Source organism: Microplitis mediator, chromosome 11 (assembly GCF_029852145.1).
Source record: "Microplitis mediator isolate UGA2020A chromosome 11, iyMicMedi2.1, whole genome shotgun sequence".
NCBI lineage: Eukaryota > Metazoa > Arthropoda > Insecta > Hymenoptera > Braconidae > Microplitis > Microplitis mediator.
Window position 1 is genome coordinate 8,952,407 of NC_079979.1, and position 26,707 is coordinate 8,979,113.

At 32.1% G+C, this 26,707-nt stretch overlaps 1 protein-coding gene across 1 annotated transcript; it reads left to right on the plus strand.

Moving 5' to 3' along the window:
* The first annotated feature begins 19,270 nt into the window (after positions 1-19,270).
* On the plus strand, positions 19,271-22,454 carry LOC130676942 (uncharacterized). The gene is made up of 2 exons (XM_057483452.1): positions 19,271-22,313; positions 22,447-22,454. The coding sequence occupies exons 1-2, from the start codon at positions 19,271-19,273 to the stop codon at positions 22,452-22,454; spliced, it is 3,051 nt and encodes a 1,016-aa protein (XP_057339435.1).
* The last annotated feature ends 4,253 nt before the right edge of the window (positions 22,455-26,707 follow it).

The following is a 26,707-nucleotide window of genomic DNA, read 5'->3' on the forward strand; positions in this document are numbered from 1 at the left end:
ATACTGATATTATTGCTTGTAATCTTATTGATTAGTGTATACGATATTTTTGAGTAGTAATTACCTGTGTGTGTGTGTTCGTTAATTTGTTTAATAAATGAGATGAGTTGCAAAGATAACAATGTAGACCCGAGTCTCATTAATACCTCAACTGGTAATTCGACATATATATATATATATATTAGACTGGGCCAAAAAAATCGACTATTTATTTTTTTAACGATACTGTGGAAATATTATTTGGGATGAGAAAAAAAAATTATTGTGAAAATTTGAGCCCTTAATTTTGATATTAAGAGGTATCTCATCGCAATTTTCGATTTTTTTTAAATGAGCGGGTTTTTGTCTCATAACTCTCAATCCATCAAGATGAACGAAATCGACTTAGAAACATTTTTTGAAGGAAATTTGATGTTCTACAAAAAAGGTCTGATTAAAATTTTCCGTCAGATGAACCGTTTCCTTATAATCATGCTTTGAACGTTGGTATGATTTTAAAATTTGATTGTTGAACTTTGGAATTTTGTAATTCATGTAAAAATAAGTTTCCGGAAAAAGACAATGAATATTCTTGAAGGAAATTGAATGCTCTACAAAAAAAGTCTCTTAACAATTTTCGCTAAATTCACTCCTTCAAAAGTTATTCAAGATTATTGTAATGGGTGCACTTATTATATTAATTGAATTTGTGGTCTCAATACAATAAGTGTCCCACACATGTGCAAAACTTAAGGTGTCTTGCAAACCTGTCTAGCTGAACTCAGTATCTCCAGGTGAGGGTAAACCCCGACTGGACCACGCAGTGAATTAAAATATGAAGAGAGAATTCTTATACCTAACTTATCAGGAAGGTTGTGATAAATGAAATTTATATGTCAAATTTAAATATAAAACAATGGCATTTATTTGACGAAGCCGCTTTACAGATAATTAATGAGATGAACAATAACCAAAATGACGGATGACACTGACTCGACTAATTTTATAACTAACGACTCCAATTAATAAACTATTATTTAACAAATGGATAGTTAACCCGACAATAAAACAACCGAGCTCACTTACTCCAACAATTTCCAATCTTAACCAGTCCTTCTTATTCCAACTATCCTTTTCCTCCAAGACCAAAACCAGACCCAGTCCTTCCTTCCAAGTCCACCAAACCGTTCCAATCCTTTCCCATCGACCAGATCCAATCCACAATAATTATTATATAAATAACCGTTAAATAAACTTAATAAACTTAATTAAAGAATAAGCTTCCACGAGCCGTGGGCTTATATGCTCTTGGCCCATTTTAATGATGACTAGCAGCACGTGTAGTAGTAGTAGTAGTAGTAGTAGTAGATAGAAATTTGTGAAAACCAAGATGTTAGTGGTAGTTGTAGCCAGGCACGTCCGTCCACGGCGGTTGCTGCGAACCAAGAGACCGATCGCTCGTCGTCTCTGGCCCTCGTACCTCTCCACTCAGGTTGGCCAACCCCTAAAACCAAAAGTCGGGACTCGACCGTAGCGACCCCGGCGCTTCAGTGACTGTATTTTCTTCAGTTGTTAACAGTTGTTGAAGAAGGAAGGCGGATCTTTTGGCGCGAGTCGAAATTTAATTTAAAACGTAATGTTGAAGGATTCCACCCCGTTACATTATTGAAGTCGTTTTACATAACTTCAACCTTGAATAACTTTTGAAGGAGTGAATTTAGCGAAAATTGGTAAGAGACTCATTTTGTAGAGCATTCAATTTCCTTCAAGAATATTTATTGTCTTTTTCTGGAAACTTATTTTTACATGAATTACAAAATTCCAAAGTTCAACAATCAAATTTTAAAATCATACCAACGTTCAGAGCATGATTATAAGGAAACGTTTCATCTGACGGAAAATTTCAATCAGACCTTTTTTGTAAAACATCAAATTTTCTTCAAGAAATGTTTCTGAGTCGATTTCGTTTATCTTGATGGATTGAGAGTTATGAGACAAAAACCCGCTCATTTAAAAAAAATCGAAAATTGCGATGATACACCTCTTAATATCAAAATTAAGGGCTCAAATTTTCACAATAATTTTTTTTTGTCATCCCAAATAATATTTCCACAGTATCGTTAAAAAAAAAAATAGTCGATTTTTTTGGCCCAGTCTAATATACACTGGTCACAGAAATTAAGGGATAGAAAAAAAATCCGAAATTTTTAGGTGATTTTCAACATGCTGTAACTCGGTAAAAAATGGTCGTATAAAAAAAATAAAAAAAGCAAATTGTAGCCTCAAGTTTCTAGTTTTCAGATCTGGACCTCAAAATTTTTTATCATGTACGGTTCCGGAGTAATCATAAGAAAACCAACGAAAAAAAAATTTCCAAAATTTTTGCTGGTCTTTCAATACCTCTATGGGCGACAGTAAATTTTTTGAATAATCCGACTATCTGACTTTTCTCGGAAATTTTATGCCCTTTAATTTGGTGGCCTTAAAAAGTCTCTACGACGATTTGGCGCCGAGTTATCATTGATCAAAGCAAAAAAGTCCATTTTGGCTTTGATAATCAATAACTCCGGATGTATTGGTCGTACAGAGAATAGAAGCAGGGTTTTGAAAACTGGAAAACATTCTCTATAAGGCAAAGTTAGTAGCATTTGATAGAAAAATTTTTTTTAAAGCGATATTGTTTGGTAAAAAACAGGTCAAAATTCACAAATTTAAGGATATTTGGAAATCTTGCTATAACTTTGGATATAACGGATAAACAAAGGATATCTTCGACTTTTTTTCAACCTTTAAGTGTCCTGAAAAAACCCTGAAAATTTCAAATCGCTGCGATTTTTCTTTCTCAGTGCCCCGAAGCTTTAAATTTATCGATTTTGTCAAAAATCACCATAATTGGTAGTTTCTCGGTTTTTGTTCATTTTTTCGATTTGAAAATGGTTTTTTTACCGATAATCTCCATTTCCTTGATCAAAAAGATCGATAATCAAAAAAAATTGAAAAAAAAAAATTTTGAAAAAAAATTTTTTTTTTTCAAAATTTTTTTTTTCAAAAATTTTTTTTTTTCAAAATTTTTTTTTGTTGTATCTGCAATGATTTATCATTGTTAAAAAAAATTCCTAAAATTTTTTTTACCACTGTAACTGCATCTGCTTCAAATGTCAACTTAACAAACATACCCTTTGGGTAACTCTAATGCCGGCGGTAAAAAAAATTTTAGGAATTTTTTTTAACAATGATAAATCATTGCAGATACAACAAAAAAAAATTTTGAAAAAAAAAAATTTTTGAAAAAAAAAATTTTGAAAAAAAAAAAATTTTTTTTCAAAATTTTTTTTTTTCAATTTTTTTTGATTATCGATCTTTTTGATCAAAGAAATGGAGATTATCGGTAAAAAAACCATTTTCAAATCGAAAAAATGAACAAAAACCGAGAAACTACCAATTATGGTGATTTTTGACAAAATCGATAAATTTAAAGCTCCGGGGCACTGAGAAAGAAAAATCGCAGCGATTTGAAATTTTCAGGGTTTTTTCAGGACACTTAAAGGTTGAAAAAAAGTCGAAGATATCCTTTGTTTATCCGTTATATCCAAAGTTATAGCAAGATTTCCAAATATCCTTAAATTTGTGAATTTTGACCTGTTTTTTACCAAACAATATCGCTTTAAAAAAAATTTTTCTATCAAATGCTACTAATTTTGCCTTATAGAGAATGTTTTCCAGTTTTCAAAACCCTGCTTCTATTCTCTGTACGACCAATACATCCGGAGTTATTGATTATCAAAGCCAAAATGGACTTTTTTGCTTTGATCAATGATAACTCGGCGCCAAATCGTCGTAGAGACTTTTTAAGGCCACCAAATTAAAGGGCATAAAATTTCCGAGAAAAGTCAGATAGTCGGATTATTCAAAAAAATTTACTGTCGCCCATAGAGGTATTGAAAGACCAGCAAAAATTTTGGAAATTTTTTTTTCGTTGGTTTTCTTATGATTACTCCGGAACCGTACATGATAAAAAATTTTGAGGTCCAGATCTGAAAACTAGAAACTTGAGGCTACAATTTGCTTTTTTTATTTTTTTTTATACGACCATTTTTTACCGAGTTACAGCATGTTGAAAATCACCTAAAAATTTCGGATTTTTTTTCTATCCCTTAATTTCTGTGACCAGTGTATATAAATATATACAATATAACGCGCCGTTCTCCAACGATAGCGTCAGCGATTCTACACTGATCTTAATGAAACTGAGTATATTTATTCTATGGACGATTACCGTGGATGAGTTCGAAGATGAGCCGATTCGGCCAATAAGTTTAGAAGTTATGGTTAATTGAAATTTTGTAAAATTTTCAAAAAAAATTTGTCTGCCGCTTTAACTGGATGTAACTTTTAAACGGAAAGAGATAGCTTATTTTCGTTTGTTCTATGTGTCGTAAATTCATATTTTTACTTATTTTTCCTTCAATATCTTTCGAATGTAATAACTTATCGACTTTATATCAAATTCATCTGAAAGTGCTTCAAATGAGCTTTAATTTCCATGCCTATATATATGCCTAGACCACTGAAATTACTTATTTTACCATTCATTTAATGAAATTTAGCTTTTGCATTAGTTCTCCTACTTTAGTAAATTCATGGAGCTACTTAAATTCATATTATCGCGGTGTGACGCTTACAACATCCAAACATCTCAATTCAGTGGGTATACAATTTTGTTTTATTGACAGTGTATAAATGATATGATATATCAATAACAAGATTAACATTAGTTATGATGATAATATATCTACTCGTCGTTTGATATTCTCATAGGCTTTTTATTTCAAATATTAGTACTAATTTCAAGTATGACACTTTGATATATCACAATCAAATTTTAATCTTAGAATATTTTATTAGTAGATTTTATTGAAAGCAAATTATCGCCTTTGTCCTTATGGTAGAATTTTCGAGCATTAAAACCATAATCTATCATAATTTTTCGAATAGGGTCCGGAATACTATTGGTTCGATAGTTTGAATATATGCATAGGTATCTTTAAATAACGTCAAATTAAAACATATAGTGCATTATCATCAAAAATTCTTTTGAAGCTCATTTAGCTAGCTTCAATTTTTTTTATTAAACTTACAATTTTTTGATTTTTTTGTTTTATCATCTCGAGAATTTTCAAGAAAATGTAAAAAAAAATTTTATTTCATTATCAACTTTTATTTGAACAGTGAAAAAAAATAAATAATGAGCAATCTACTTCCATTTCGGCTGCCGAATGGCCTTTTTTTTTATTAATTCAGCCATTATTGGTTTGAATGAATCATATGGTGTATCGCCTGTATCCCACATGATTCCATGTCGATCGCCATTCTCATCTTCACTTTCACGCATAACCGTAGCATTTATGTATTCAATTGGTGATTGAAATAGCCAATACTGACAATGATAGAATCCATTGGTATATTTGGTATAGTTTATATCAATAATACACAGCTCCTTTACCACAAATGCACAATTCGGCATTTCAAATCCCACAAAGTCGATTATAAGCTTCATTTTTTATTTATTGATCATGCGATTTTGCAACTTTTCCAATTTCCTTATAAGATTTACTATTAAGGGCGGGGTCTCAGTTTTCACTTTCGAAAAATCGATATTTTTTTGTTTTATCTTATTGTTTAACATTTCAAGAATATGTCCTCAAAATTTTAATCCGATTTAAGTAATATTCTTGAAGTTATTGTTTAATTAGTCTCGGCGCCTTTAACGCTCTAACTCTAATAGCTACGGGCGGTTGGGATTGCAGTGCAGCTGTCGAGCAGGTATGCAGGTTATTCATTGCTATTGTCCTGATCCCATATCCAGTTTTAGAAATATTTCATTTAGTAAAGCCAGGTAACTAAAACCATATAGATATATTTTATATTTGTACGTTTACTATACACTACATTATTTTCAAATAAAAAACGAGCTTCAGTTAATGATTAGACGTTCGACCGTGCACTTGTAATTTTATTTTTTCAAAAAAATTCCTGAGCAATAATGCCGAGAGTAAGTAAAATTTCGCGAGAAGGCCGTCAAAGTGGAAGGACCTATTTGTGTCGATTTGTGTCGAAAAACAGGCTGAAGACATCGACAATGCTGAAGGATGTGTGCTGTATGGAGCTGGAATTGATGATTCTGTGTAAGTTTAAAAAAAAAATTTTTTTCTTCACTTATTTGCTTCATAAACTTTAAACGCGTTTTTCTCAAAACTACTTTTTCGAAGTCCGTGTTCACTGCCATTTAAAAACTACTCGACCGATTCATTTCAAACTTTGTACACATTTTCTTCATATAAAATACTTCCCCCCTACGTTTAGTAAAAAATTTTTTCTTAACATTAAGGGTGTTTCCCACCCACAAAATGGCGGAAATTTTAGTCGAAAATAACGGTTCACACTTTAGATGGCCGCCAAAAATTTTTAAATTAAAAAAAAAATAATCAGAGAACGTTGGGGGGAAGATTTGTTTATAATTTAACTTAATTTTTATGGTTTTTCATTCTAGTAGATAAACAGAGAGGCTTCACAGACCACAACAGGGATCTGCAATACCCTCATGGATAAGTGGGGGTTTGGGGGAATTTTTCATACCCACAGTTGAGATAGGGTTCGCTAGTGTCGCTTTCTGTTGATCTTCCAGGGTGGTATCCGAGAGAGGGCGCTTGTGGCATTTTTCCTAGTAGATTTGGGGGGCTTGAGGGAAGGGGGATTTGGGAGGGGATATGAGATTGATACTGTAGGATCGGGGCCTGGAGTATGAGGTGGGGGTATGGGATTGATATGGTTCATGGATAAGGATACAGAGGGCGTTGGAGTGGGGGTATTTTTTTAATTTAGGTGGGAAAAATGACGTATGTTGCTATTGTTTAAATGTTTTTAAGATTAAAGTTTAAGGTATGCGGAAGGGTGGGGATATTTTTATAACAAATGACGCATTTTTTTACTTATTAATACGTGTATACCTTATCTTATCTTCAGCAACTATCTCTTTTTTTTTGTTATAAACAAATGAGTCAATTTTTTCTGAAAATTTACACTTTTATCTATATTTCCCCCATTTTTTCACCAAAATCGTAGTGGGGATTCGTATTATAAAGAGTGGTTTTCGTTCAGAGTCTTGACAGTTCTTCACCAGCTCTCCAGTGTTCTCAAAAGTAGTAGTGTGAAGTAAGACATCAAATATATTTCAGTGAACCTGTAATAGTTATTAAAACCTTGTGTTGAAGTGCTTATGTGTTATTCGAGGCAGTTTGGAGAAAAAAATTTTATTTGTAAGTATTATCTACTTATGCTTTCGTTTATTTTTCTAATTCAAATTATGACATCAGTGAAAAAAAAAATGTTTTTTTAATTTCGACAGTCGGCAAAATGGATTTCACAAAAATTAATGGAACCACAACCTTGAAAGACATCTTACCTAAGAGGCAAATGGGTGAATTAAATGTCAATGGCGAATACCAGGTCACTAAATTAAAACTAATTAACACAAAATTTGGCGACAGCATTGTCGCATCGCTGGATAGTCAGTTTTGTGTTTATTTGCCAAAACGTGCTACTACTGCCATTCGAGAGGATTCAACACTTTTACCATCATTGAATGAAGTAGTTGATGAACAAAACTTATTTATTAGATATCTTAGTGGGAAATATAATAAATTTGAATTCTTCATAAAAGAGCAAAACTGATATCACAAACTAATCATAATATGTATACAGGGTGATTCAGAATAACCTTTACAGCAAAAATATTCCGATAGAGGAGACAATTTTGAGCAGAAAACTCCTGAGTCGTGATTGAAAATTTTGAGTGGTTGCGGAGTTATTGACAATTTTAGTTGATCAATCAGATGCGAGATTTAGCATTTAAAAAAAAAGCAAAAGAATAAATAATAAATTTGGCTGCGTTGCGACTTCCAACTTCAAGCTTTACTTTTGTTTTTTTTATTTTTTTAAATTATTCTAATTTTAAAGAATTCAAACGAACGTAACCTTCAAAATAAAATTAATTTTTTAGTTAAAAAAATAATTTAAAAATTCTAGAAAGTAATAAAATAAATTGACAATGTAGAAAATAAATTGATTCGATGATTACGATTGAGCGGACAAATTTCAAACTGCTCATTATGATAATAATAAGGACTTTTATCAGATGAAGCACCAGGACAAACTCCAGGCTGCTTATCAGGATAATAATAAGGACTTCTATCAGGTGGAGCATCAGGACAAACTCCAGGCTGCTTATCAGGATAATAATAAGGACTTTTATCAGGTGGAGCACCAGGACAAACTCCAGGCTACTTATCAGGATAATAATGACTTCTATCAGGTGGAGCACCAGGACAAACTCTAGGCTGCTTATTAGCATAATAATGAGGACTTTTATAAAAAAAAATAAAAAGAACAAACTCCAGGCTGCTCATCAGGATAATAATAAGGACTTTTATAAAAAAAAATAAAAAGGACAAACTCCAGGCTGCTTATCAGGATAATAATAAGGACTTTTATCAGGTGGAGCACCAGGACAAACTCTAGGCTACTTATCAGGATAATAATAAGGACTTCTATCAGGTGGAGCACCAGGACAAACTCTAGGCTGCTTATCAGCATAATAATGAGGACTTTTATAAAAAAAAATAAAAAGAACAAACTCCAGGCTGCTCATCAGGATAATAATAAGGACTTTTATCAGGTGGAGCACCAGGACAAACTCCAGGCTGCTTATCAGCATAATAATGAGGACTTTTATAAAAAAAAATAAAAAGAACAAACTCCAGGCTGCTCATCAGGATAATAATAAGGATTTTTATTTGTAACGGGGTAAATTGAATTTACCGCGTTCAAATAAATTCAAAATAAAATCTATTGTTCACACCGTCGATATAGTTGCAATACCACCCAGGGTTATCCGCGTAGGTTGCGACTAGTCGACCGGGAAGTGAAAATTGGAGGCTCGTCTGTCAGTCCCCAATTAGCGTTAAGTAGGAGTGACCGATAACCGAAGACACCCGAAGTCATACGGGGTGTAAGATTTTATAAACGGAAGCCGGAACGAAAAGCGGCACTTGTCACGAGAGCGACCGGACTGGAAAGACGCATAAAAGTTAAAGTTTAAGAGTAAAGACTCCATCAACCGACGCCGTAAATTAAATCAACAGGTAATTATTTATTCGCACTTGGGTTTTCGATTGTGGAACCAAGCGATAATTATTTGCAATTCGTATATAAAATATCAGGCAGGTAGCCGGTATTTCCTTGGCAAAATTACTTATTGTATTTGAAAAGCAGGTGAAGGAGAGAACGCGGGTTGGTGTGAGAGAAAGAGAGAGAGGACAAGTACCGGACAAGACCAGACAATAAAACACAAAAGAGACGGACAAAAAGGAAAATACCCGAAACTCAGGACGTGACCAGGACAATTAAAACGACGAGGCCAAAAACAGCGAAAAATTAATTATTGTAAAGGTATTTCTATAAATTTATTCCAGGCCGGAAGCCGGAAAAATTTATTAAATATTTAGTCGTATATCTGGTATCGTCGCGTCGTAATTAATTCGAAAAATTAACATTAATAATTTGGCTAGAATTGAATTGAATAAATTAATTAAATTAATTGACTCCAGGCAGGTTGCCGGAGCTATTGCGTAGTAAAATATTTCCAGGCAGTTCGCCGGAAATGTTCCAGAATTTTCCAGGTAGATCGTGTAATTCACGTACCGGAAATTATTGAGTCTAGTCAATAATAGAGTCCGTAGAAGTAAATAAATGGATAAACGGGAAAAGGAAATTTAAGAATGGAATCGTTAATAAAATAATCGAGTATTTGAAAGAAAGAAACGTTGATAAAAGTTTTGGGAAAAATTTTCAAAGAGTAAAATTTAAACGCGTAAGAGAGTTAATGATATAATTAAAATACACAATTAATTAATTAAATCAATCTTTTTAATTCAAATATTTAATTAATTAATTCGATTATTAAAAAGGAAAAGTTGTGGAGGAAATTAGTCGATGGCAGGACGCCATTTAGTAATAAAATCAGTGTGAGTGTAAAATAGTCCAGGGGACTGAGAGTGAGTGTGTGTGTAAAATAGATCAGGATGATCAAGATTTTAGAAATTAGAAAATAAGGTCTCGCGAAGGTTAAGCGATTTTAAATTTAGTTGCCAAAGGTAGTTGGCTAGTAAGGTCTAAAAGTGTGTGTGTGATATGCCAAAGGTAACGGCTATATTTTAACTATTGCGGGTCATTAATAAAATAAAAAGGTTTATATAAAAAGGTTTATAAGGTATGTAGTTATAAGGTTTATAAAAAGTTATAAGGGTTATATAAGATATAAGGTTAATAAGATATAAGGTTTATAAGGTTTATAAAGGTTTATAAGTTACAAGGTTATAAGATAAAAAGTTAAAAGGTTCAATTAAATAAAAGGTATAAAAGTGAACGTTAAAATTATATTGATTATTTATAAATTATCCTTCCTCTTCCTTCTCTTACAATTAACAAAAATTACACCGACCCTGACGATCCAAGATCCGGCTCTGGGAGGCCGTTATTACTTCCAGTGGCGCCCTTAGTAAGGACGACCAGAGTCCTGTTATATATTAGCTGGTGCACCAGGACAAACTCCAAGCTGTCTATCAGAATAATAATCAGGACTCTTATTAAAAAATTAAAAAGAGCGTACTTCAGGTTGCTCATCAGGATAATCATAAGGACTTCTATCAGGTGGAGCACCAGGACAAACTCCGGGCTACTTGTCAGGATAATAATAAGGACTACTATTAGGTGGAGCACCAGGACAAACTCCAGGCTGCTTATCAGCATAATAATGAGAAGTTTTGTAAAAAAATAAAAACGATGAACCCTAGGCTGCTTTCTAGGATAATAATAAGGACTAATATCAGGTGGAGCACCAGGACAAACTCCAGACTGCTTATCAGGATAATAATGACTTTTATTAAAAAAAAAAGAACAAACTTCGGGTCGCTCATCAGGATTATAATAAGGACTTTTATGAAAAAAATTTGCAACAAACTTAACGCTGCTTTCTAGGATACTAATGAAGACATCGATTAGTATAATTGTAAAAAAATCTTAATTCTATGTGTCAATGTATTTAATTAATACGTTCGATCATATTTTCATGAGTTTTTTAACTTGGAGTTTTTATTATAAACAACTGCTGCTAAGTTCAAGTTGTTTTTCTTAATAATCATTGTCATTCCAACCATAAATTTTTAACGAGTCGGAATTAATATATACGTCGGCAGTAATAAAATATTGAAGTGATCATGAAGCACGTCTTAATTTTTTGGCCAACTGATAAAAGTATTAGTGTCATAAAATGTGCTCTAATTAAGCGTCGTTCAGGAAATGAAGTAACTGTTCGCTGGGATCGTAAAGTTGTTCATGGGTTTATTATAGCTGAAAGTGGTAAATTTGATTAGAACACATGTATTTTTTTAACTACGGTAGGGTAAAAGACCCCATTATTGGCGGGGACCCCATTACTGACACTTTCTTCGATTTTGGTACTTATTGAATTAATGAAATCATTCATTTCAACAATGAATATATTATTTCTAATCTTTAAGACCTTTGGATCAAAGAAATTTTTCATTTTTATTCCAAGTAGAACATTTTTTCATTGAAAGAAAAAGTGCCACCAATGGGATCTTTTACCTTATAAAGTTTTCAATGAAATCCAAAATGCGAAAATTTCTTTTTGTAGAGAACGTTGAGTGGTTGAATCGCTTCATTATTGATATACACGGTGTCATTACTGGATTCGTTGATGAAGATGCCGGTGATGAAATAAGTGGAAACAACGGAGATGAAGGAATGATCAACAAAAACGACGAAGACGTGGGTCATGCTGTTAATTTAGATCATAATGAAGTAGGCGTTGGTGCAGCTGACTCGATTTCTACTGACACGGACGAGGAGGATGACAGAAGTAAAATCGAAAGTGGTGCAGATCATCATCAAGAAATTGTTTTTGTTGCAAATAACCCCGTGATAGCTGTTAATCACGACGAAGACAATGATAGCTCTGAGTCATATTTTACGGCTAGCTCTGGGATATCGAGTAGTGATGACAATGATGAAGTCGTCGAGCTTCAACCTGACAGTAAGATCTATGTTGATGCTCTAGACTTAAAAGACATCACTGACCGATTTAAAAATAACCCAAGAGAAGCTACACGTCGACTTTTACTGCAGATAATCGGCCGAGAAGATTTAATGAAAATGACTCTAAAAGGAAGAAACGAAAAAGAAGCCATTCCTAATAATGTTAACACAACGATAAGAAGTAAATTTCTAAGAGTAGTTATTACAATTATACCGGAAAGAACTAACAATGAATATTTTTTTTACAGAATTTGTTTCAAAGATAACGCCAAAGGAACTGAGACTCACAAAATTTGAACACAAGAAATGCATTACAAAATTTTTGACAAACCTTCGAGCCTCACAACCAACTCAGTGAAGTCTTAATTTTGAGTTTAATATCTGCTTCTAAATTGAAATAGTTTGTATTGTATTTATCACTAATACACAAATTATAATTTTGAGATAGTCGGTTTTCCAGCATCGTGACTCACTCTGTGGCTTTTTGGTCGGATAAAATTCTTGAAACTTTGTCTGTTGTTTTAGATCACAATTTTGAGATAATCTAAAACAACAGACAAAGTTTCAAAAATTTTATCCGACCAAAAAGCCACAGAGTGTGTCACGATGCTGGAAAACCGACTATGTATCACACTTTAACCTCTGTATTCATTATTTAGTATGATAATACTTTAACCTCACGCAGTTGTTGTATTTTTATTTAACCAATAAAGTATTCATCTAGTTAATGCCATTCATACCGTCTTTTTAATCAACCTAAATTGTCCTATGTCTTAACACTAAAAATATTCTCAATTTTACTCTGCATACTGGTTTGGGTATTTCTACTTTTTTAGGATATAACCCCTAAAAATATTCTTAATTTAATCCTTGATGTGATTGTTGATGAAGTCAACTCCGCTGCGGTTGATTTTACTACTACTGGCAACCTAGATAAAGATGACAGTAGCTCTGGGTGTTTTTTTACAGCCAGTTCGGGTGAAGACGATGTAGAAAATAATGTATTCTAAATTTTATTCTATCTTTTATTTGTTTATTTAAAACAGGAGAGTAGGCTTGTTACCATGTTCATGTTGAGATCGATTGTCTTTTATTCACGTCACATTAATTAATTTGCTGCAGATTGCTTGTGTCATTGCTTTTAATTACTTACCTAAAAGTTTACACAGTGGTTAATCGATTTTTCCAAAATATCAGTGTAATATGGCTGAATATACTGCTGAAGAGTATGCCGACATGGTCCTTTTATATGGCATGGCTGGTTGTATTGCTGCTGAAGCGAGACGCAGGTATGCAGAGCGATTTCCGAATCGACGACATCCAAGTTCTCCAGTAATTCTTGGTGCCGTCAACCGATTACGTGCTTCAGGTAGTGTCTTACCAAATCATAGAGAAGCTGGTGCACCACGTCATGCCAGAAATAATGACAACGAGGGGGCCATCATTGATGCTGACGAAGAAGATCCAGAGATTGGTATTCGCGGAGTTGCTCAGCAACTAAATCTATCGTATGGTACTGTTCAACGAACGTTGAAAGACGAAAAACGCCACGCTTATCATTATCAACGAGTTCAAGAGTTGAAGCCCGAAGACTATCCAGTTCGTGTTGCTTTCTGTCAGGAGCTCTTGAATCGAATTGAAAACGATGATAATTTTTTAAATAAAATTTTGTTTACTGATGAGAGTAAATTTGGCCAGAATTCGTTTTGGAATACCCGAAATTTCCATTGGTATGCTGAAGAAAATCCTCATTGCACGGTTGTTCGTAATCACCAAGACCGATTTTCCATCAACATCTGGGCAGGAATCCACTTTGGCCAACGCACTATTGTAAATGAAATTTATTATGATAATTTTCTTTTACCAAATTTTGATTCGTGAAGTTGTGGCATTAATGTTTAAAAATTTATTATAGGTCGGCCCTTATGAATTTGAAGAAAATTTAACAGCTGAATTATATGTAGATTTTCTCGACCAACATCTGCAACAAGAATGCCGAGATGCAGGAATCCCACAGAGAATTTATCAAGAAATGTGGTTTCAGCAAGATGGCGCTCCGGCTCACACAGCAGGAGCTTCTCAAGCATGGCTTCATGCACATTTTGGCAATCGCTACATCGGTCGAGGCGGGATAATTAATTGGCCTCCCAGATCACCAGATCTCAATCCATTGGATTATTTCGTATAGGGTCATGTTAAAGCTAATGTTTACCGTCATCCCGTCAATGAAGAAGATACATTGCGAGAAAAAGTCACTGATTGCCTCAATGAAATCACACGGGAGATGATTGATAACTGTGCCACAAACTTTGTTAAGCGTCTTCGGTGCTGCGTTCAAAATAATGGAGGGCATTTTGAACAACTGTTGTAGCTAAGTTCAATCACATGAATTTTGCATGCTAATGAATTATATTGAACAAAACAACCCAGTTGTGATAACGTACTTTGGGATAAGTTAATAAATTAATTGAGTTCGTACCCTGAAATATGATTTAATTAATTTGATCTTCTTCACTTCAGCATGATCTCAGTTATGTCTCTAAATGAAGATTTATAACTTGTCTTGTCAGTAAGTCCTTCGTATGATTCTAAAGATCAGTCGGAAAGTCGTCCTCGTATTTCATCAGATAAAAGTACTGAGTTTGTCCTGGTGCTCCACTTGACAGAAGCCCTTATGATTATCCTGATGAGCAACAATAATAATAATAATAATAATAATACCCGGTGTAATCAATACCCTCGAATACCGTGCGAAAGTACTCCAGATGCAGCTACCCGACACATCGTGTAGGGTGTGTAAGCAACATCCTGAGACGCTTATGCATCTCTTGTCAGCATGTCCTGTGCTGGCAAGAGGTGCATACATCCAGCATCATAATGCTGCTCTGCGAGTACTTTATTACCACCTTCGACATACGCACGGTATCGATAAAACACCAGTGCTGCCTTACCTGCCAGGAGATATTCCGCAAGTTGTTGAGAATGACCGTTGCCGTATTTATTGGAACGTGCCATTCGCAACAACTCGGAAAATAGATCACAACAAACCTGATATTGTGCTCTTCGATAAAACCACTCGTGACATTTATGTCATCGAGTTCTCAGCACCTGCTGAGTATAACATAACGGTTAAAGAAGAGCACAAACACGAGATATATCAGGATCTCCTTTTTGAAATTGGCAAACTTTACCCCGGCTACCGTGTCAAACTTGTCGTCCTCATTGTTGGCGTCCTTGGAGGAATGAAACAGTCTTTTGTATCTGCATTGGCTAGAATACCAACTTGTTCAGCGCAAGTTGAGCTTCTGGCATCGAGGATGCAAAAGGCTGTAATTCTTGGATCCCTCCGTCTACTTAGGCAACGAAACTTGGCCTGCTGCGCATGCTGATCATCTTGTTGAAGAAGCATCGCAGCAGTAACGATTTGGCGCTCAGCTGAGGCCCTCGGTAGAGTCGGACTACCGGGGATAACCCCCTGAGCATTTCACTTAAAAAAATAATAATAATAATAATAATAATAATAATAATAATAATAATAATAATAATTTAAAATTAATACATTAAAATTAATAATAAAAAATAATTTTTACAATTGATATACAAAAAAAATGTACAATATATATATATATAAAAAAACTTTAAAAAAATAAAAAAAGCTGAATTTATAATAATAATAATGATTAAAATAATCAGTTAAATTCAGCTTCCATATTCAATCCTTCGAAGTCAGCAGCTTCCATATGTAACTGATTCAGCAGCACCTGACAGTTTCGCTGCAGTTGGTGATATTGGAGCTGCCAGTAATCAATCTCCTGGCTCTGCTCCACGAACAACGGTGCATCTAGCTCCTGCAACGTTTCCAAACGTCGGATTTCGCCTTCCAGACGCTGCTCACGCTCCTGACGTTGCTGAATCTCCAACTGCTGCTGTTGTATCAGCAGCTGCTGCTGCTCCATCTGAAGCTGCTGCTGCTGCTGTATTTGCTGGAGTCTCTCAATCTCCATCGACTGCTGCTGCTCGCGTATACCCTCCAATCGAATCATCGATTCAACTTCGGCTGAAATAAAAATACAAACAAATAAAATTAAAAAAAATTGTTTTTAAATAATAATGATAATAATAATAATAATAATAATAATAATAATAATAATAATAATAATAATACCATCATAAGTCGAAGTCGACTCAGAGTCACTGGTTGAAATCTCAGGTGATGGTGGTTGGCGTGTATACCAAAGGGGCTTACCCCCATGAATCAATGGAGCTGCTGGCTGTTGTCTGCACTGCTGCTGCTGCTCGGCTTCTTCCAGCAGTTCAGCGATGTCGAGCTGATCATTCAGCACATCATCGATTATTGTATCCATCAATTCCTCATCAACATCATACCACCCTGTTGACTCCATCAGCACATTGATCAGCGATGGAGGTGGTGCAGCTGTTGGTGATCCCAACATAGCTTGATTTTTAAAACAATCAATGGCGCACTCCTCGATCAGCGTGTAGTTCGAGGCTGATGGTTCCTCTGCAGCAACATGGGTTAACTTGAACCACCAATGATTTTCACTCCAAGTTAATCGGGTCGGAGTTTCACCACCAATGGTGAAAATGTGGTCCCACAGCCATTCACACTTGATGGCTGTATCATAATTCTTTAGGAACACCCCGACCTCACGATCCACTTCCTCAAAAATAAGGAAGTGTGAGTGGCTGCTGATCCACTCATCAGGGATGCAACATGAGTTGATTATATTACCCATATTCTACAAAGAATTTTAATTAAAATTAAAAAATAAAAACATGAAATACTAAGAATATTATAAAAAAAAAATTACTCCGTTTTAACTACTTACATTTTTTTTTTTTTGTTGAAAATTATATTAAATTTAAAAAAAGATTTAAAAATTTAAAGTTTTTCACTTCACTTAATAACTCACACACTTTGGATAGTTTAAATGAAATTTAAAAAACTTTTTAAAAAAAATGAAATTTTATACTGAACTACACACACACACACTACACTTATTGTGAATTTATAAAAATTTAAAAACTGTAAAAAATACAAAGTTGTACTAAATGACACTACACTTTGAAGTTTTAAGTAACAGATATGTTATATTATAAAAATGCAGCCACTTATATAGGAGAAACCCCTACTTAACTATTGAAAAAAAAAATGTCCTACCCATAATTATCTTGTAATGACCAATAGCCAAAATGTTCCAGTAAAAGTTGACAAAAATCTCATGACTATTTCCACTACCATCAAAAATAAATTTTGAGCTCCACCCATAAAAAATTTTTTTATAAAATTTACATGTTATGAAAACAATTGTTAAATAAATTTATATATATATATATATATATATGTCTTAATGATTTTTTATTTGAATTTTAATAAAATTATACTTGAAGCTTTTCATATAAAGAAATAAAAATGAGTAACCTTCTAAATAAACTATATCAAGAGATCTTGAAAAAAAATTTTTTTAAACTGATTATTTCCATACTAAAAGTTATATACATGAGAAATTTGATAATTTCATTGGCTTAATCTAAATGATTTCCATAAAAAATAATCTCATTTCTTAAATTTTAATAAAATTATAATTAAAGCTTTTCCATATAAAAGAATACAAATTAGTAAGCTTCTAAATAAACTATATCAAGAGATCTTGAAAAATTTTTCAAACTGAATATTTACATACTAAAAGTTTTATACATGAGAAATTTGTTAATTTCATTTTGGGTTTTAATCTAATTTAAATATTTTTCTCGTATACGACAGTCATTTATGGTTTAATTAAATCATATGTTGAATATATTATTTAATGGTTATTTATATGGAACATAATTAGTGATAATTCATTTATTTTTTAAAATTGTTATCAATACAATCAGTTTTAAATTTTTATCCTATCATGAAATGGAGTAGCACTTTAAGTGGGTTATTTAGTTTTAACTGAAAAATAAATTGTCATTATACACTTGAGTTTATGTAAGATAAGGGTCTTATTTGTATAGAGGCCATAAAATTTCACACTTTCCAATACAAATAGCCCATAAGAGGCTTAAACTATATTTGAACGATTTTTATCTGTAATTATTAGTATACCTTAGTAGCAAACGTTTTTGTTTTTCAATGTAATGTTGAAAAATATTTTTCACTAAGATTCTTATCACAACACTATAGAGAAAATATAAACTAACATAATTATGATAGTACATTAGATTATTTTAATCTCTTTGAATAAGTTAAGGGGTAATAAAAAAAAACATATTTTTTTTTCATCAAATAGCATTTAAAAATTGTTAAAAAATAATTATCTTTTATAATTTTACATAATCGTGATTATGCATTAGATTATTTTAGTCTCTTTAAATCAGTTAAGAGAGGCAATAAAAAAATAAAAAATATTTTTTTATTAAATAATTAGAGAAACTATAAACTAACATAATTATGATAGTGCATTAGATTATTTTAATCTTTTTGAATAAGCTAAGGAGTAATAAAAAAAAAATATATATATTTTTTTCATCAAATAACATTTAAAAATTGTTAAAAAATAATTATCTTTTATAATTTTACATAATTATGATTGTGCATTAGATTATTTGAGTCTCTTTGAATCAGTTAAGAGAGGCAATAAAAAAATTAAAAATATTTTTTTATCAAATAATATTAAAGAAATTGTTAAAAATAATTATTTTCATAATTTTAAGTAATTATGTTGAGGTGATTCACTGCTACACATATATATGTACATCCAAATTTTTCAATTAAAATTTTTTTGTAATGAATCATGAAAATAAAATAATAATAATGACAAATAGACAAATAAAAAAAATATCAATGATGAAGAAACAAAAAATGTATACTTTCACGTACCCTTATCTTAAAATTAATACATTAAAATTTTTTAAGAATGCATCATATTGTTAAACATTTAAAAGAGAAATTGTTTTTCCTAGAAATGATATAAAAAATGATAACTTCAAGATTGCCCATTAGTCAGAAGTTTTATCATCATCTATATAAAGAAGGAGTTTTCAGTAAACATCATCAGTTGATTTTTGAGTTAAACACGATTTTAACTGTGAAAATTGTAACAAAATCATAATGTCTATCGTTGAATATAATAATATTCTTAAAACAGTGGCTCAAGCTTATGAGCTATTATCTAAGCTTGATGCTGTGAGTGAAGAGAAATTTCTCACGTGGATAAGAATTTGTAATGACACTTGTGATCAGTTCAATAAATTATTATTAGAACGTAAAAGCAGTGTTCATGAGAGGAAAAACTTACAAACTAACATCTCACTTCTGTGCTGGTATAGTGATAAATTTTTACAATTATCTAAGCCAGTGACTGGTGGTGCTCTTAATGCTAATAATATCGTTCAATGGCGAGACTTGGAAAATGCCTTCCAAAATAGAATTAAGACCGGTTGTGTTGTTAACCTGGGGGATATTGACTTGAGAGCATTTTTGAATGATGCGAAAGTTTCAATAATTGAAAAAATTAATAATATTCGAGAACATGAGGGAAACCTCAAAGTAAGCGTCACTCTTTTATGTGGTTTTGAAAATGTTAAAAGTGACGTTACGATAAAAGACAATAAATCCTTCAAAACTAAAAGTGATGATATTTTAATATCTACTTCACTTGCTGATTGGTTCAATGATAGTGTACATGAGCCGCTATTGAAAAAAGTTGAAGAATTCAATCAGAAAGATTCAGGGTGGAGTTTGAGTGAAATTATAAACTTGATTGTAAATATATCACGATATGCTCCACTGCAAGTTGGTTTTTCAACATATGTGAATCTACCCCAAGATATTAAACAGAAGAAGGCTGTTCTAAACATCAAGAATAATGATGTCTACTGTTTTCTGTGGTGCATCAAAGCTGCATTGTTTCCTGCAGAAAAAAATAAGTATCCTGGACGAGTGTCATCATATCAACATGTGGATGCAGTTTTCAACCATCAAGGTATTAGATTTCCGATATCTCTCAAAGATATCCCTAAATTTGAAAAACTGAATAATTTAAGAATCAACGTTTACGGTATAGAATCGGAAACTGTTAAAAATAATGAAGATAATATAGATAATATGATAGTTCCTTTATATTTTAGTTTAAATAGATCTGATAAAGAAACTATTCACTTATTAATGGTTGAGACGGATATTACTTTGCATGATGATGATGAAAATCCTGATAGCTTTCAACCTATACATCATTTTGCTTTGATTAAAAATCTCTCTCGACTAGTCAAATGTCAAATTTCAAAGTCTAAATCACGATTATGGTTTTGCGATCGATGTTTAAATCATTTTAGATTTCAACGTACACTTGAGAAACATACACCTGATTGTTTGAAATATAATAAAGTACGAATGAGATTGCCGGAGAAAGATGAAGATAAGGTACTAAGTTTTAAAAATTTAAAATATAAGGATCCAGTACCGTTTGTAGTCTATGCTGACCTTGAATGTACTCTCGAGATCGGTGCAGATGATACACAAAAGCATGTCCCTCACAGTGTAGCTTATTACCTGCAGTGTAATTATGACAATTCTTTATCTAAGTTCGAAATTAATCGTTCACCTGATTGTATTATATGGTTTTTAAGAAAGTTAGAAATCTTAGGTAGAAATGTTAACAAACTTTTAAAAAATAATGTTAAAATGTTACCGCTCACAATTGATGAGCAACATTATCATAATAATTCAAAACTTTGTCACATCTGTGGAAAACCATTTAAATTAGCCAATGAAATAAGATGTCGCGATCATTGCCATTTTACTGGAAAGTATCGAGGCCCAGCTCATAATTCATGTAATTTGAATTATAAGCAAACTCAGACTATTCCAGTAGTTTTTCATAATCTATCTGGTTATGACTCACATTTTATTATAAGTTCATTAGCTACATGTTTTGATGGTCAAGTAAATATTTTACCAATTAATAAGGAAAAATATATTGCATTCACCAAGTCAATCAAAAATACATCTGTACAATTGAGATTTATAGATTCTTTTCGTTTTATGGCATCAAGTATTGAAAAATTAGCTTCATATCTTGATAATGATGATAAAAAAATTACACAAAAGTATTATTCCGATTCAGAGCAATTTAAATTAGTTACACGTAAAGGTGTATTTCCATATGAATATATTGATTCGATAAAAAAACTTGATGACACTCAATTGCCAGATAAAAAATTATTTTATTCTAAGCTTAGTGATTGTGATATCTCAGATGATGATTACAATTATGCTAAACAAGTTTGGGATAAATTTAATATAAAGACACTTGGTGAATATTCAGATTTATATTTAAAAACAGATGTCTTATTGTTGGCTGATATATTTGAAAATTTTCGTAGCAGTTGTTATAAAACATATGAATTAGATCCTTTGCATTACTACACTGCGCCGGGACTTGCTTTTGATGCAATGCTCAAGCTTACAGATATAAAATTAGATTTATTAGATGATCCGGAGATAACATTATTTTTTGAGAAAGGTATAAGAGGTGGTGTTTCTCAATGTGCAAATCGATATGCAAAAGCTAATAATCGATTTATGGGTGATGATTTTAATCAAAGTGAAGATGAGTCATATATCATGTATTATGATGTGAATAATCTATATGGGGCAGCTATGAGTATGCCTTTACCACAAGGTTCTTTTGAATGGATACATGATGATGATATTGATGTACATGATGTAAACAAATTTTTTAATGATAGTCCAACAATTGGATATATTTTAGAAGTAGACTTAGAATATCCAATTGAATTACACGATCAACATAAAGATTTACCTCTGTGCCCTGAACATTTTATACCACAGGGGAATAAATATTCAAAACTAGCTACTACACTTCATTCTAAACAAAAATATGTTATTCATTATATAAATTTAAAACAGTGTCTTAATTTAGGAATGAAGCTTGTAAAAGTTCATCGAGTCTTAAAATTCAATCAATCAGCTTGGTTAAAGCCATATATAGATAAAAATACAGACTGTCGCAAAAATGCCAAGAATGAATTTGAAAAAAACTTTTTTAAGCTCATGAATAATGCTGTATTTGGTAAAACTATGGAAAACGTTCGAAAATATACAGATGTAAGAATAGTTACCAAATGGTCAGGTAGATATGGAGCAAAATCTCTAATATCAAAACCTAATTTCCATAGTTTTACAATTTTTGATAAAGACCTAGTTATAATACAATTAAAGAAAGTCAATTTATATTTTAATAAACCAATTTACATTGGTTTTAGTATCTTAGATTTATCAAAAACTTATATATATGATTTCCACTATAATTATATTCAGAAAAATTTTAATAATAATGAAGCAAAATTATTATATACAGATACCGATAGTTTAATTTATCATTTTAAAGTACCAAATATTTATAATACAATTCAACGTGACATTGAAAAATTTGATACCTCTGACTACCCGCCAAATAATGTTTACAACATTCCTTTAAAAAATAAAAAAGTGATTGGACTTATGAAAGATGAGTGTAATGGTCAAATAATAACCGATTTTTGTGGGTTAAGAGCAAAACTTTATGCATTCAAAATCCATAAGAATAATATAGCTAAAAAGAGAGCTAAGGGTGTCAAAGGATCCACTTTGCGAAAGATCACGTTTGATGATTTTATGACTTGTCTGGTTGGTCATGTAAATATAACAAAACATCAATATTTAATAAGAAGTAGTCATCATGAAGTGAAAACAATTAAACAAAGTAAATTAGCATTAAGTTGGAACGATAATAAAAGGAAATTAAGTGACACCTCAACTGATACTTTACCTTGGGGTTATAAAGTATTAAGTAAAAAGATAAAAACTAGATAATAATATAGATAAAATGTATTTAGTTCTAAGTTTGTAAAAATAAAATTGAATAAATATGGTTATTATGAAAATAAAAAACTCAGAATTGTTTATTATTATTTTTTTGTTTATTAATACTATAAAAAATACATGATAATTTTATGAATCAGACTCATTAATCCAGCTATTATGTGAATTATCAAAGCCTAGCCATTTAACGTACATTTTATTTCCACGTTTTTTTATTATTTTCTCAACTAGATAAACATCTGAATACTTGACTTTACTGAGTTCTTCAGCATAAAATCCTCCTTCGATCGGTTGATCCTGATAATCAATCAGCTTGTATGTTGTTGGATTTGTTTTTTGTATTGTCTTAATTGTGAAAATTTCAGTCGTCCAGTTTGGTGTGTAACCCTTTTCAAACACATGTTTATACTTGCTTATTCGAACTTTATCTCCAACTTTAAATTTATTTTGTTTTCGCGCCTGTTTACTTTGAAGAGGTTTGTAAATTGTCTGAAGTATGTGTTCTTTATTACCAACAGTTACATCTGCAAGTTTCTTTTTGATGGTCCGATGTTTCGTGTGGTTATAATTATCGATCAAGTCCTCAAGTATATCGATCCATTTGTAATTTCCACGTTCTGTAAACTTGCGCCACATTTTATTTTTAAGGGTTCGATTGAAACGTTCACATATGGAGGCCTTCAAATTACTAAATGTTGAGTACATATGAATCCTATAATGTTTCATGAGATCTTTGAATTCTTTATTATAAAATTCTTTGCCTTGATCAACGTGAAGATTTTTAGGTTTCCGCCCTTGCTGTAACACAGACTTCATAGCGTTTTTAACGTCACTGCCACTTTTACTTTTGATTGGAACTGCCCAAGCGTACTTTGAAAAATTATCTATAATTGTGAGTAGATATTTATATCCACTATTAGCTGAAGAGTATGGTATCATCTCAACCAAATCAGCTTGCCAAGTTTCATCGAGTCCTCGAATGTCAACATGACGACGAGTATAATTTTTTCGTGCTGGTTTGTGAAGCTCTTGAGCTATGACTTTCTTCTTATTTTCCATGTTTTTCAAGTTTAGATATTCTACGTTCAAAATCAGCTAATATTTCACCTTTACGTATTACAGATCTCGTAAGCGTTGATATACGATTTTCTTGCGTTTGGCTATATAGAACCAGTTCACTATGACTCTCTTCTAATGCACTCACTTTGGTTGTCAATTTGTTAATGAGGTCTTGATCTCTACTTATCATTTGATTCTCTAGCTTAACTATTTCAACCGTTACTTTATCTTCAAGATCAGTTATACGATGTTTATTGTAGTCACTGATTGCTTTTACACTGTCTAATTCTTGTTTTATTGCAATTTTCATGGTATTATATGTGATTGCATCACTTCCATTCTTAGGTTCTGCAACATTACATAACCTTTTTCCATCCAAGCCGAACTGTCCATCATCTGTTAACTTGAAACCTTTTCCAGGCGGTCCAACACCATTACTACAGCCTTTAAATTGCGCCTCATTCGATTGTGAAGATACACGTCCAAATATATCGATACACATTTTGATGATCCGCTCTTCTCAAATGTTACTTTATAAATGATAAATTATTGTTAATGCCCCTCTTAATAAATAATTTCAGCTTCACGCAGCTCTTCAATAATTGAAATTATCTCATTCGAATGACTAGAGTTGCCAGCTGATTGAGATGCTATCAACAGACGAAGGCGATCTACAAGTTCATTAGGATCATCCTAATAAATGTAATCCACATATTTTCGTTTCTTTGAAACAGTCATAAAGTTAGGCAGCCCTTTACCTCTTTTTATTGGTGATCTAACAAAGTCAGCAATATATTTAATATATTTAGTACTCTTATCAACATAAAGACTTCTTTCAGATTCATAATTTTTCTTGTGTGTATTTGTGGATATGATCAGTTTATGGTACACATCTAAGTCATTTTTAGTAATAGATTTTTCATTTGGATCACTTTTAAACAACAATTCTATAAGCCCTGGAGATAAGATATGATTTTGATGATTCACTAAAATAGTATTATTACCAAATTGGACAGGTGAATTACCAAAAAATAATTGGTTATTTTTTTTACGAATACCAAATCTTGTATCTAGGCCTTTAGGATTTTTTTTATTCAGCATCTCAATATATTTAGATATAGAATTATCATATTTCAGTGGTGTGCTTGTAGAGGTTGGAGGGTTCGATATAATGGTTTCATCCAAGTTGATGCTACTAGTACTGTTTACATTTAAATCATCATAAGTATTCTGACCATGATGTATGTCACTATTATCATTAATAGTTTGATAGTCACTATGTTCACGTTTCTTCAGAAAAAAATTTTGCACTGATTCATCCTCTTTTTTAATTTCTTGTTTCAAAGCCTTTGAATTCTCAACTAACGTCCTTAACGGTGTCACTATAGGTTTAAACATTTCATTTGCAGTTTGTTCCGAAGTGTCTTTATCAACTTTTAATATTTTATGTTTCTGTCTTATTGCATCACTAACTTTAGATATTTGTAGCAGCATATCTTTCTGCTGAGAAATATTTCTACACGCCATGTTTGCACTCTTGAATGTCCTTTATAACTGTGTCAATTTGTATAGTGATGATTAATTTATACTTATAAAACAGTCAAAACCTTTTCTATAACGTCCATTATTCAATTCACTATCCTTATCAATAACAACAAATTCGTGTTTGTTATCACTTTTCTTATCATTCCAGCATGCTGAACATAAATCTTTGAATTCACTGTATGGCATATCTGTATTCACATGATCATCATATATGTGCTTCAAATTCATTTCATCTTGACGAAAAAGTACAAGAAAATTGGCATTGTTACGTATCAGATGCTTTGGTATACGTGTATAGGTTTGACAGAGATAAAAGCTATCAACATTTTTGTGTCGCCCCATACAAAAATATGCTCTGACATGATCTTGCTTCTCACAAGCTACGTCATCGAATATCATAAGAGAATTTGGTTGCGCATCATCTGGATTAACAACTGATTCATGATCATTAAATGGGAAGTATCCAACTCCTTCTATAGGCTGTAGTGCTGACTCTAAAAATTTATATTTAGGTTGACTCAGTGATTTAGAGTATACATAAATGTTCTCAAATCTCAAACCGTTAGGATGAGTAATTAGTGCAAGGAGTGCATTTGTTTTTCCACAATTTGATGGTCCACAAAGGACTGCTCCAACAGTATTTGGTAGCAGTGCGCCATGACGTTTTTGAATTTTTTTCTCATCACCTTGAATTATTTGATCAAAATTGATCACAGGTAATTTAGCTGTCTGTTTTTCAAACTTCATTTTGAATTATTTTAGATAACACTAAATACTACGTTAATCCACCGATGACTCAATTCTAACTCAACGATATACCTATTAGTACCGAGTATTTATACGATTGAGATCAGTCGTAAAGCTACAATGGCTAAGAGCGGACGTACCAGTAAAGTCAAAACTAAGCGTGGCAAAGGTTTTGTCAACAGTATAATAAATAAATTACCAATAGAATTACATGTGCCGGGATATCAGTACTGTGGACCTGGTACAAAATTAACGAAAAGATTAGCTCGAGGTGATCCAGGTATAAATCCTCTGGACAGAGCATGTAAAGCG

What these genes read in the sequence shown, in the direction of transcription:
- LOC130676942 (XM_057483452.1), top strand. Translation starts at nt 19,271, where the DNA reads ATGTCTATCGTTGAATATAATAATATTCTTAAAACAGTGGCTCAAGCT.